This window comes from Panthera tigris, chromosome D3 (assembly GCF_018350195.1).
Source record: "Panthera tigris isolate Pti1 chromosome D3, P.tigris_Pti1_mat1.1, whole genome shotgun sequence".
NCBI classification, from domain to species: domain Eukaryota; kingdom Metazoa; phylum Chordata; class Mammalia; order Carnivora; family Felidae; genus Panthera; species Panthera tigris.
Window position 1 is genome coordinate 76,770,843 of NC_056671.1, and position 13,375 is coordinate 76,784,217.

Consider the following 13,375-nt stretch of genomic DNA (forward strand, 5'->3'; position numbering starts at 1 on the left):
GACCACTGCGGATGAAGCTGAGTTACGGTTGGTCCAACCGATGTTACAAATGACCTCAGGCTCAAGGCTGTAGAGCTGCCAATACTATTTCCAGGCAAAAACAAAAAACAAAACAATTTATTCCAGAGACGCCCTTAATGGAATATGTCATAAAACGTCAGAACATCTAAATGGAATAATAAGCAACCCATAGAGTGAATAGTAACATGCTATCCAGAAAAAAGAACATTGGTTAATATTGGTTAATATTGTACAAATAAGTGGATATGAGTTACTTACAGTGATAAAATCCTCTGGCAAAAAATTTCTAGAAGCAAAGTCCAACATTGTCAAAACTTAGAAGCAACCAAGCTGTCCTTCCATAGGTGGGTGGAAAAATAAACTGTGGTACATCCAGACAGTGGAATATTATTCAGCACTAAAAAGAAATCAGCTATCAAACCATGAAAAGGCATGGAAGGGCCTTAAATGCATATTATCAAGTGAAAGAAGCCAACGTGAAAAGGCTACATACTGTATGATTCCAATGATATGACATTCTGGAAAGGGCAAAACCATGGAGACAATAAAAAAAAAAAAAAAATCAGTAGTGGGGCACCTGGGTGACTCAGTCGGCTGAGCGTCTGACTTCGGCTCAGGTCGTGATCTCGTGGTCCGTGAGTTCGAGCCCTGCGTCGGGCTCTGTGCTGACAGCTCAGAGCCTGGAGCCTCCTTCAGATTCTGTGTCTCCCTCTCTCTCTGACCCTCCCCTGTTCATGCTCTGTCTCTCTCTGTCTCACAAATAAATAAACGTTAAAAAAAATTTTTTTAAAAATCAGTAGTTGCCAAAGATGAATAGGAACACGGATTTTTTAGGGCAGTGAAAATACTCTGTATTATAATGCTGGGTATATGTCATTATACATTTGTCTAAACCCATGGAATATACAACACCAAGAGTGAATTTTAAAGTAAACTATGGAATTTTTTTAATGTTTATTTATTTATTTTGAGAGAGAGAGCAAAGGAGGGAAAGAGAGAGAGAGTTAGAAAGAGAATCCCAAGCAGGCTCCTTGCTGCCAGCTCCGAGCCTGAGGCAGGGCTCGATCTCACCAACCATGAGATCATGACCTGATCTGAGCTGAAATCAAGAGTAGGACCCTCAACCGACTGAGCCACTCAAGCACCCCTAAACTATGGACTTTTGGTGCTTATGATACAACACAGTAGATTCATCAGTTCTAACAAATGCATCATTCTGGTGAGTGATGTTGATAATGGGGAAGCTATAAAGGTGTGGGGACAAGGGGTATGCAGGAAATCTCTGTATCTGCCTCTGTTTTGTTGTAAACCTAAAACTGCTCTTTAACAAATGAAGTTAAGGGGCGCCTGGGTGGCTCAGTCGGTTACGCATCTGACTTTGGCCCAGGTCATGAACTCGTGGTTCATGAGTTCGAGCCCCACATCAGGCCCTCTGCTGTCAGCTTGGAGCCTACTTTAGGTCTTCTGTTTCCCTCTCTCTGCCCTTCCTCCGCTTGTGCTCTCTATCTCTCTCTCAAATAAATAAACTAAAAAAAAAAAAAAAAAGGAATACGCCACACCAAAATACGCCACTTGGGCATACTGATTATTTTAAGCTGAAGACATTTGAGACTCGGCAGATGTTCTAAGAACTTCCCCTATCAGACTAAAAGCAGGAACGTCTGGGAAGTAAGGATGCCATAAATTCCTCTTCGGGGCCCATCTACTCCCAGAAGGGAGAACATGAATTAAACTTACTCCAAATCCCTTCTCCAGGACAGTTCTATGACCCTGAAGATGGAAAGACCACTCATACCTATACAGACACACTTTATCACACACTTTCTTTTCCTCATCTTGTTTCCTAAAACCCGTCTGCCTTTCCTAAAGAAACCTATTTGCAAAGTTACAAATCTTTTCTAAGAGTGACTTACTTACCATTTTTGATGCTACCTTTTTCTCCCATTTTCATAATGTTTCTACTGTAAATTTCAAAAGGGATCTTAAGGGTGGGTGGCTTAGTCGGCTAAGCACCAGACTCGATCTAGGCTCAGGTCACGATCTCACGGTTTGTGAGATCGAGTCCCAAGACAGGTTCTGCACTGATAACTCAGAACCTGCTGGGGATACTCTGTCTCTCCCTCTCTCCCTGCCCCTTCCTCCCTCACATACTCTCCTCTCCCTCTCTCTCTCTCTTTCTCAAAAGAGATAAATACTTTAAAAAAAAAAAAAGGATACTAAAAAAAAAAAAAAGAAAACCTATTTGTTCTTCCCATAAGAAGCCTTTTCTCCCCCCTCCCTTTCTTCTACTAAGTTCAGTATATGAATCCTTTAACCATTTAACAAACCAGCTCCTTTCTTTGATGGTTCTCCTGTGCATGCAAAATAAACCTTTCCTACTGTTCATTTGTCTTTTGTCGGTGTCGTTTGCTGGTCCCAAGTACTGAACCTAGGAGGGTAGAAGACAGTTTCCCCCCTCCCCTACTGCGAAAAAGGGAATTTGTTGGCTCAGCCGACTGAACTGCAGGAAAGGCAGATGTGAGCCGGGCTCAGGCACGACCACAGTCAGAGACTGGGGCACCAGTGATCCTTTCTTCTCAGTGTACCAGTCACTTTTTCCCACCACATTACTGCCTGCTTCCATGCAGCTGTTGGGGACATGGCCACCAAACAGCTCAGATTTACACCTCACAGCATTGCCACATGACACAGCCTGGAACCCTCTTCATCTGGTCGAAGGTCAGAAACTCCAGCGACTGGCCAAGTTTGGGGAAGATGCCTTTCCAGACAATCACTGAGTTAAAGAAACAGATTGGTAAGAGTCTGGGGGCTCCCACTGAACCACACATTGAGAAGCAGTATTTCTGAGACAGGAGTTCTAGTCTAGGCAGACGGAACAATGACCACCCGCTGCACAGTCCTTCCAGACAGCATTGCGAAGACCTCAGAAACAGTGGCCTCACGTGGCTCCCTTGGCATAGGAATCCCCCATTTCTTGTGCATCGTGAATCCCTAGATTTCTCTGCTAACTGAGTTGGCAGGCGTGGGTGGGGAGCAGCAGAATCAAGCCATGAATCACAGCCAGTCCACATGGAGCCTTTTTTTTTTTTTTTTTTTTAGCTTGTCAACAACGCTCAACTCCCAGAGGGTTGGACCCTTCCCGATTCTGTCTTGCTTTTACTCAGACAATTTCTGGAGCCACGTCGGCTGGTATTCTAGGCTCCCATCTTCTCTACTACGTATGTCCTAAGTTTCCGCCCCCCCGCCTCCGTACTCCCTCGATTCCGTGTTATTTGTCTTAGAAACTCAGACCCCAAACTAAACTGTGCTGTGCTCCTCCTCTCTGGAGTGGCTCTTGGATTACCAAATTATCAAATTAACGGGAATGAGGACGGAGGGAAGATCAGTCCTCGTTTCCCCACACCGTGCCCACTGCCAGCTGCCTTCATCTCGTCTCTCGGCTGGCTCGCTTCCCCTTCTGCTGAGACCCATCCTGCACTGTTACCCATAAAAGAACGTAAGAGAAGTGTCTCTACATTGTGAAGACTGTGTGACACGCCCTTCAAAGCTTTAGGGAGATAAATTTAGACATAAAACAGGAAGTAATTCTCTGTGTGGCTGAGAGTGATCTAAGGGAAGTTATTGCCCCAAGATATTTTAAAGCCAAGGTGTGGGGGAGTAGTTCTTAAAGACTCAGGTGGATCGGAATCACCGGGGAGGCTGTTAAACTGCACATTGTTGGTCCCATCCCAGAGTTTCTAGTCTGTAGGTTTGGAGTGGGGCCTGAGAATTTGCATTTCTAAAAAACCGACGCTGTTGGTCCAAGGACCACAGACTGAGAACTACTACTATGTAGAGGTTCAAGAGGGGCAGAAAACCTCTCTAGGCCACAGGGCTCTCCTCTGAAACTGAAGGTGTTGGGCTAGGTCAGCCAAAGTTCTCTTTAGCGCTGACATTCCATGCGTACAGCGTTAAGCGGGAGACTACGTGTGTACTTGCGTGAAGCTATTCTCATTAGCACGAAATAACCGTTGATTGCCTATATTAAGATATCATAAAAATTTCCAGGAGAGGGGAGCCTGGGTGGCTCAGTCAGTTAAGCGGCCGACTCCTGGTTTCGGCTCAGGTGATGATCTTCCGATTTTGTGAGTTCGGGCCCCGCGTCTAGCGCTGTGCTGGCAGCGTGGAACCAGCTTGGGATTCCCTTTCTCTCCCTCTCTCTCTCTGCCCCTCCCCAAGCCGTGCTGTCTCTGTCTCTCTTAAATAAATAAATAAATAAATAAATAAATAAATAAATAAATAAACAAACTTTACAAAATTTCCAGGAGCTTAAGAGCTCTTCTCTATATACAGCAAAACCCCACGAAATAAAATTCATTACAGTCACTGACGAAAAATTTAAATTATAGAGTATTTTAAATAAATGCCCTTATTCATATCCATAGTCCTAATTCACTGTGAATTATTCATAGGGTCAACTAGCCTCCTACAAAAATGTTTCAGAGAAAAGTTTTCACCGACAAGGCTTTACAGAACAAATGAATAATGAGCATACAAGGCTTAGCATGTAACTAATGTTTCAAAGGCCTTAAATATGATTCAAGCTATTGGTCAACTAAACAGGTACTTCTTCTCACCTTTCCTCTAACAAATAAATATCACTCGCATGTTAATTTAATACTATGTCCATTCAGCTGAAATAGCCATGCTTGTTCCCAAAATCTGATTTTAGCAAATAACGAATATGGTACAACTTGATCCGTCAGTCATTTAAACGTCGCCCCTCTGCCTCACACTAATGAATTGCATTTACATGTTAAGTGGCTTAACTTGATCCTGGAGCAGCTGCAGTTACCCTCCCTGGCTGGTCTTTGATCACATGTTCTCTTCCCTCTGGGACCTAGTGCCTTTCTACTCAAAACCTCACGACGGAAGGGGACTTAGGGTCTAGTCCCCTCCCCCAGTCCGACCCACCAAATATGTGTTCAGGACACTATCCCAAGGAATTCCCAAACTCAAAGCCATCAGGAACTTTGAATCCGTCACTCATCTTTGGGAAAGTCTGCTAAGGTCCTCCATCGGTCACCCCAGAAGACAGAACAGGTCACCTCTGGAGGCAAATGCAGTTAACCTCCTTTCTGCCTAAGTGGGTTCACATGCAGGGGTTAATGTCATTAACTAGGTAGGAGTGGTCGTGGCTGCCACATTTTTAAAAATGTATCAATTATACCATTAGTATCCAGGAAATAATCATGCCTCCATTGCTCAGATCCCTTTAACTCTCTGGGCCCACCATTCCTAATCCTAGTTTATTTCTCTTTCTTCCTGGCCCATCTCTGGGCCTTTGATAAGTCCCTGGAAAACTATTTAGCTATAATACGCTGACAATACAGAAATCCTAAGATCCAAAACCTTTCTTTGAGGACACCTGGGTGGCTCAGTCAGTTGAGCGTCCAACACTTGACTTCAGCTCAGGTCATGATCCCAGGGTCGTGGGAACAAGCCCTGCATTGGGCTCTGCACTGAGCCTGGAGCTTGCTTGGGATTCTCTTTCTCCTTTTCTCTCTCTGCCCCTCTCCCCCACTCATGCTCCCTCTCTCTCTCTCTCTCTCTCTCTCTCTCTCAGAAACAAAAACTTTGCCTTGCTACTTTCTCGTGTTTATATAATTTATCTCTTCAACAAGACCGTAAGTTCCTAGGAAACACAGATTCTGTTTTATATTTTGTTTCCCTTGACAGCTGTGTCTGAAGGGATAGCCAGGATCTGAAACTCCAGGTCCCCTTGCCAGTCAATGTCTGGTTGGTTCCCAAGGGCCACAAAAATGGAAGAGGGGAATGTTACACATGGGACATTAAAGGCACTTACCACCACTGAGTGAGGGACGCCAAAATCCTTATGGCGGGATTCTATGTTGATGAAATGACACAGACTAATAGGGAACCACTACTTTGCTGTGAGGCCTAGAGCAGATTGGCCCCGTCTGCTCTCTCCGTACTTCCTGTCTTTAGATGCCACCCTCATCCCACATTGCCTTTCAGCTTCATGACTAAATCCCCATCCCACCCCTGGTCTAGTTGGCCTTGGTTCCAAGGACCAAGGGTCGGAGTCAGGCATTCACAAACAAAATAGCAGGATACAACAGGACCTAATAAGCAGAGTGAGCCAGCATTTGTATAGGACAGAAATACAAATAGTAAGGGAGAGAAAAGTGACAGAAGATTGGCTGAGGGTTAAGTCAGGATCACTCAGAGGACAGTGTGTGCCTACCATCTCGATGTTCTTTTAAGGTAAGCTGTCCAATTTTTCCTGCACCAGCAGTATGGTCCCTTGATTGAGGTACTCTCAACGGCCCTGGTTCTTTGGGACCCTGGCTGAGCAGGTCAGCTCTGAGCCCCTCCTGGGGAGGAAGGGGAACTCAAAGGGGGACTGGGGACAGGGCAGGGAGCACTGTCCAGAGTGGGAGCCAGACGCCTACAGGAAGAATAAAGAGCCTTTCTCTTGTAAGAGTGAGCCTACTGGATGGACCCCTTTTTCCTGGGCCCTCTACTGGTCTTTGCTTCTCCCGCTTTTAATATTCTGACTCTGTGGAAGTAGAGAGAAGGAATCCAAGTGGCCTTTGGCTCCTTGACTGTCATCAGAAGTCCATCCTGCACCATGCCCTTGATTGCATCACTGACATACAGAAATACTTGTTCTCTAAAGGTGGAACGAAAGGCAGAGATTGTGGGGTGTGCCCAGAGCAAAGATTCTCACCTTAGCGTGCATATTAGAATCAGAGGCAGAATTCAGAAAAAATCTCGGGGACCAGGCAGCACCCCCAAGCCAATTAAATAAGAATCCTGGGTGTTAAGACCCAGACATCAGAGTACTGTAAAACTCCCCAAATAGTTCTAATGTGTAGTCAAGGCTGAGCCTCACTGCCCTGGAGATTAAGCCTCCCTTCTTAAGCCTGACTGTACATTAAAATAACTTGAGGGATATGAAAACCTACTGCTGCCCCACCTGAGACCAATTAAAATTAGAGTCTCTGAGGACTGTAGCCGGGTGTCAGCGTGTCTCTAAGGTTCCTCGGGTGACTCTTTTTGTGTGTACGTAGTAAACCATATACAACGGAAAATTTACTATTTTCGCCATTTTTAAGCATACAACTCAGCGGCATTAAGTCCTTTGACAATGTTGCGCAACTGTTGTCATTGTCTATTTCCGGAACCTTCTCATTACCCCAAACAAAAAAGCGTATCCATCAAACAATGACTCCCCATTCCCTTCTCCCCCGCAAGCCCTAGTGACCTCTATTCTACCCTCTGTCTCTGTGAATTTGTCTCTTTTAGGTACCTCGCATAATTAGAATCATGCAGTATTTATCCTTTTGTGACTGGTTTATTTCGCTTACGCGTCATGCTTTCTAACCTCATCCATGTTGTAACGTGTGTTAGAATTTCCTACCTTTTCAAGGCTGAATAATATTGTACTGCCTGTATATACCACATTTTGTTTATCAGTGCATTTGTTAATGGACATTGGGACTGTCCGCCTTTTGGCTACTGTGAATAATGAGCCTATGAATCTGTTTGAGTCCTGCTTTCCATTCTTTTGGCTAGAGACCCAGAAGTGGGTGTGCTGGATCATGAGGTAATGGTAGGTCTAACTTTTTTCCGATTTCATGTTGATACAATGGATGCACAGCACTGTATAAGTTTAGGGTGTACAGCATGATGCTCTGACATATATCAAATGATTATCACAAGAAGTTTAGTCAACATCCATCATCTCACACGGATGCAAAAGAAAAATACAAAACGCTTCCCAAATCTGCGGCAATCCTTGCTCAGGGGCCATGTTCATTTTCTCTGTATTGGCCCGATTTTAGTGTAGGTTTATGCTTTTTGATGAACTGCCATGCCCTCGTGTGATTCTTAAGTATAGCCAACGATGAGAAACACGTGTTCCTCCCACATCCTTAGGAGAGTGTGGATTGGCAGTTGGTAAATATTATCGAATGACTTCCTTCATAAATTGCATCGTAGCCCCAGGCAGTTGTTTTTGTCACAAAGTCAAAAGACTACTGGGTGGATTAATGGTACTCTTTTTGAAAACCCCAACCCCGACAGTCTCATGGCCGTGAGACCTAGCACCTCAACTGCTGTTCCCACCTTCAGCTGAACTGCGTCCCCCATAATTTGTTGGTAATGACCATTTGAATACAAGAGTTTCTGAATGATCTGCTTCGGAGGTCATGAATTAGAACTGCTTCGAGACTTTTCATATCACAATGCCATATCTATTATGACGCGTGAAATGATTTCCATCATCATACCAGCGCTCAGATACGTGAAATGATTTCCATCATCATACCAGCGCTCAGATACGTTTTCTCGAATAGAAAGGAAAGGTGGTGATGTCAGCATGACATGTTGTATTCAGAAAGCACTGCTAAACTATCTGTTGATAGGTGAACTCATCGGGGTTCAAAAGCAGCGGGATGAATGAATGGGGGCACAGAGGATTTTTAGGGCAGTGAAAACACTCTGTATGACACCATAATGGCAGATACACGTTATTATACGTTTGTCTAAATCCACAGAATGTACCACACCAAGAGTGAACTCTGATCGAAACTGTGGACTAAGGGTGATATGTGTCAGGGAAGGTCCATCAGTTGTAACAAATGTACCACTCTGCTGCAGGATGATGATAAGGGGGGAGGTTGTGCACGTGTGGGAGCAGAGCGTATATGGGAAATCTCTTTTTCTTCCCCTCAGTTTTGCTGTGAATCTAAAACTGCCCCCTCCCCCTCCCCCCAAAAACAAGCCTTAATTAAAACTACCCTTTAACGGTATTTGGCACAGAGCCTGGCACAAGGTAGGCATCCAGTAAATATCTGTTAATGATTGAACGAATGAATGGATGAATCAAACAATCAATCAATCAATCGATTCAGACAAGTACATGTTGTCTTTACCGTGGATGATTCATCATGATGGAAAGGTATGGAATACTATTACAACACCTAGTCACTATTTCAAAGTTGACATCAGAACGGGAAAATTCCCCTAACCCTTTGGGAGATGGCAACAAGAAGGGTCTGCGGTGGATGTAGAGAGCCTTATGTCTGACGGTGCACCGGGTGGGCTCAACACAGAGCTGAGTCAGAGGTCATGAGGGTTGCTGGTATGGAATAAGGGCGAAAGAGAAGGGATGCCATTTAAGTCACAAGACTCCTGTTTCCTTCCCCTCTGCTATATACCAATCCCAACACCTGCAGGGCTTCTCCTACCCTGGGCCCTTGAAAACCTGTCCAGATATGAAATAACGTGTTGTTCCGGCATTTTCTAAAGTACCATCTAGACTCAAATTGTGTAAAGGAAAGGAAATCTATGAGTCAGTTTCCAGATTTGTATTTGCAAGATTACATCAATGAATTTCCATAGAAAGAAACCACAAGTTTCTTGCAGATTGCCTGGATTCACAAAGATGTACGTCACTTTCAACAAATGAGGAAGAACTCCTAAGCAGATCCTCTGAAGATGTGCATGAACTTTTAAGGTGCGTTTAAAAGCCAGATCTCCACTCTCAATTTTTCTCTTACCTGTGTAAAATTGTGATGGCTGGTCTAGGAAAAGAAGCTGAATTGCTCTTTGTTAGTTTGTTCCCAAAATTACTGTGGCAATTTTGAGAGTACTAATACACCCTGCATCTACTTCTCCCAGACACTCCTTGTATGTATATATCAGCATCTCTAATTTAATTCTCGTAACATCATTTGAAGCAGGTGCTATTATCTGCCGCTCCTTACAGATGTAGAAATTGAAGCTGAAAGGTTAAGGAACTTGCCTAAAGTCACGTCACCAAGTGGCAGCATCAAGATTCAAATTCGGGGTTAATTCTGGGGCGCCTGGGTGGCTCAGTCGGTTGAGCACCCGACTTCGGCTCAGGTCCATGAGTTCGAGCCCCGCGTCGGGCTCTGTGCTGACAGCTCAGAGCCTGGAGCCTGCTTCGGATTCTGTGTCTCCCTCTCTCTCTGACCCTCCCCCGTTCATGCTCTGTCTCTCTCTGTCTCAAAAATAAATAAACGTTAAAAAAATAAATTTAAGGGGCGCCTGGGTGGCTCAGTCGGTTAAGCACCGACTTCGGCTCAGGTCATGATCTCACGGTTTGTGGGTTCGAGCCCCGCTTCGGGCTCTGTGCTGACAGCTCAGACCCTGGAGCCTGCTTTGGATTCTGTGTCTCCCTCTCTCTTCCCCTCCCCCACTTGCGCTCTGTCTCTGTCTCTCAAAAATAAATAAACGTGAAAAAATTTAAAAAAAAATTTTTTTTAAATTCGGGGTTAATTCTAAAGGCTCTGTTTTTCCTATTAGACCACTATGCTCCTTAAGAGAACCACAGGGGGTGAAATTACATATAAAAATATTAATGTTTGATTGGGAGGAGAAAAAGACCAATCATAAAATGTAATGTCAGTTCAAAGTAGAGGCTGAAGGGTGGCGGCTGAAATGACTGCATAGGTTATAAAACTGCAAGGCAGGAGGCCCCCTGGCTGGCTCAGTCCATACAGCACACAATTCCTGATCTCAGGATCAAGAGTTCAAGCCCCACATTGGGGGTGGGGCCTACTTTAAGAAAATAAAGTTTCCGCGTGTAAAACAGGACCCAGTCTGGAGTGACATGAGGTAGGCAGTCCTCCTGGCGGGAGACGAGAAACTGAGGAAGAGACGGGAGGGATTGACACCAGTCAGTATCTAGCTGAGCTGTATTGGATGAAGAAGCACCTGACCAAACTGGGAAGGAGTCTCACTGGGTAAATAAGATACATGTGCATTTCACCCCTACGCACCTATGAGAAGCTGCATAAGCCACATCTTGCACACAGCAGACTTAGAAACAAGAAGTCTGTTGAGTCTCAACTAATAAAGACTAGACAGATAAAACCTCAAAGACTTGATTTCCCTAATTGGCACATGCAGCTAATAGACGCTCATAAGATATACGTTCAGTGTCTAAAAACAAAACAGGACAGCACTAGAAGTGATTGGGAGACTGACCAAGTCAAACTGAATGTGAAAGAAGCCTTTGCATTTGTAAGGATAATAGCTAGCATTTATGACCTACTCTGTGACAAGCCGAGTTAAGTGCTTTACATAGTAATCAACTCCTTGACTCTGGTAACAACTCCATATATACCACGACATTTTCAGTCCCATTTTCACAGATGAGGCAGAGAATTATTAAGATGACGCAGAGAATTAAGTAACTTGTTCACGGTCATAAAAACTAGAATCGAGCAGATCTTTCTGGGTCTAAAAAGGTCGTGCACTTAGCCATTATACTGCATTCTGAACTCCGAATTTACACTGGATGAAAAAGTATAGTGACTGCTTGTGCTCAAATGTGATGGAGACTGTATGGAACAACTACGTAGCCAGAAGAAAGGGAGAATTTGGGTGCCCAAATTGCTATAAAACATCCTGGCGTCCTGTGTGATGAAAACATTAATGGCACCAGAAATCTGGCCAGGAAGCCTTGTGTACCTGGCGGGTTTCGTAAGTAGTTTGCTTGCTTTTGCCCCAAACTATCCCGTAGTTGTCTGTGGGTGGCAGTCTGACTCGGAGGAAACCAGGCAATTCGTGCTAAAAACATTCATCTCCAAGATCTGCAGCCCAGTTTACAAAAAAAAAGTCTGGGCAAGATTTCGAGCAAATTTCCTTTAGGTATCTGGACGTCTAGGAACCACTGCCCTTAGCCATGCCGTACACATCAAAGCCTAAAACGGGGTCGCCAAGCGCGGGTGCCGGTAGCGCCGCCGGACACACGCAAGTCACCGAGTCAGCTGAGCGCGACCGGGGGTGGGGGGATGGGGGGCCGGCGATGGAGAGCCGCGTGCTTCCCTCTTCGGCGTGAGGCAATCCTCCTCCCACGGTCTCGGGAAGCCCCGACGTAGCAGGCTTCCTCGCCGGAGCGCAGCAGCCTGGGCGTAGCTCCCCCACCGCTTCCTCCCCCGGCTGCAACCACCCGACCCTCCCGGCTCAGGCCCGACTCCACCTCTCCGGCCTCGGTGCGCGCGCCGCCGCGAGCGGGCGGCGGCGGCGAGGGCAAAGGAGACGCGCGGGCGCGCGTACGCGCGCAGGGGGGCGGCCCCGCCCGAAGCCCCGCCCCCTCGGCACGGCCGGCGCGCTCCGCCGGCCCGGCTCCCCGAGGCAAACCTGTCTCGGCCGGGCGGGGAGCAGAGCTTCCTCCTCTGAGCGCGGTGCGTCGTCGCCCGATTTGTCCTTCCGCCCCTGCCTCCGCGGCGCCGGGGCCCGCGAGGGGGCGAGCGGAAGGTGCGCTGGAGCCGAGGCCCGCGATGCGGCCGGCGGGAGCCGCGGCCGTCGCGGGGTCGTCGGCGCGGGACGCGTCGCTGTGCGGGGAGCTGCTGCAGGCCCCGCCGCCCCCGGCCTCGCAGCCGCCTCCGGCCGCGCCCTCGGGCCCGCCGCTCCCCGCTCCGAGCGCGACCCTCAACCGTCTTCCGGAGCCGCTGCTGCGGAGGCTCAGCGGGAGCCTGGACCGAGCGCCCGAGGGCCGGGGCTGGAGGAGGCTGGCCGAGGTGGCGGGGAGTCGGGGGCGCCTCCGGCTCAGGTGAGGGACGAGGGCGCGGGGGGCGTGGGGACAGGGGCGGGGTCACGCGGGGCGGGCTGGGGCCGGGGGCGCGCGGGGGAGCGAGCGGGCACGCGAGTTGGAGGGGGTGGGGGCCGCCGCTCCGGGCGCTGGGGTGCGGCAGGGGTCGCCCGCGTGGAGGGGGCGCAGAGGGGAGATCTCTCGGTCGGGAAAGTCGTGGGAATGCCAGAGACTGGAGGTTGGACCCTCCTCCCCTTGAGCTGAAAGGGAGAAGTGGAGATCGACCCGGGGCGGGGGGGCGGGGGGGGGGGGTTGGAGAGGAGGAAATCTGTCTGGAAACCACTAGGATAGGGCAGTCATTCCAGAGGACTTAACAGACAAAAGAACGGGATACGGACACAGACCTGGAAGACCTAAGGAAGGTTAGGAAGGAGAAGTGCAGGTCAAGAGATAATGAGAGCGAGGGGCTCGGGTGCAGGATTTGGAAGTTTTTATAATAGGGAGAGAGTGATGGTGGGAAAGACTGAAACTAAACTCCCCACCTTCCTCCAAACCAACTTAACCGGGTTCTCTTCTTCACTTCGCCATGAACACTGAGCTAGAAGTAAAAACTATTTTCCTCTCACCCAGGCTTGAAACTGCGAACTCTTGGTCTCAGGACTTCTTTACACTCTCAAGAATGATTGAGGACCCCAGGGAGTTTTTAATGTGGGTTCTATCCGTTATATACATGTGCTGTGCACTGATATTTACTGTATCAAAAAGTAAAAGTAAGAAACGTTA

General features: G+C 47.3%; 2 protein-coding genes and 1 non-coding gene across 5 annotated transcripts in view; 1 reads left to right on the forward strand and 2 right to left on the reverse strand.

The window, feature by feature from the left end:
- Nucleotides 1-12,265, reverse strand: part of ALPK2 (alpha kinase 2) — a 148,927-nt gene extending 136,662 nt beyond the window's left edge. The window contains exon 1 of the mRNA XM_042962760.1: nt 12,202-12,265. The gene's annotated coding sequence lies outside the window, so the exon portion shown is untranslated. The remainder of the gene's footprint in view (nt 1-12,201) is intronic.
- On the reverse strand, nt 7,790-7,896 carry LOC122232828. The gene has a single exon (XR_006210242.1). It is a non-coding gene; the product is annotated as a U6 spliceosomal RNA (small nuclear RNA).
- MALT1 (MALT1 paracaspase) overlaps nt 12,233-13,375 on the forward strand; it is a 61,856-nt gene continuing 60,713 nt past the window's right edge. For all 3 annotated transcript variants that reach the window (XM_042962761.1, XM_042962762.1, XM_042962763.1), the window contains exon 1: nt 12,233-12,613. In XM_042962761.1, coding sequence (XP_042818695.1) covers nt 12,342-12,613 — 272 coding nt within the window. In that variant the 5' untranslated portion in view covers nt 12,233-12,341. The remainder of the gene's footprint in view (nt 12,614-13,375) is intronic.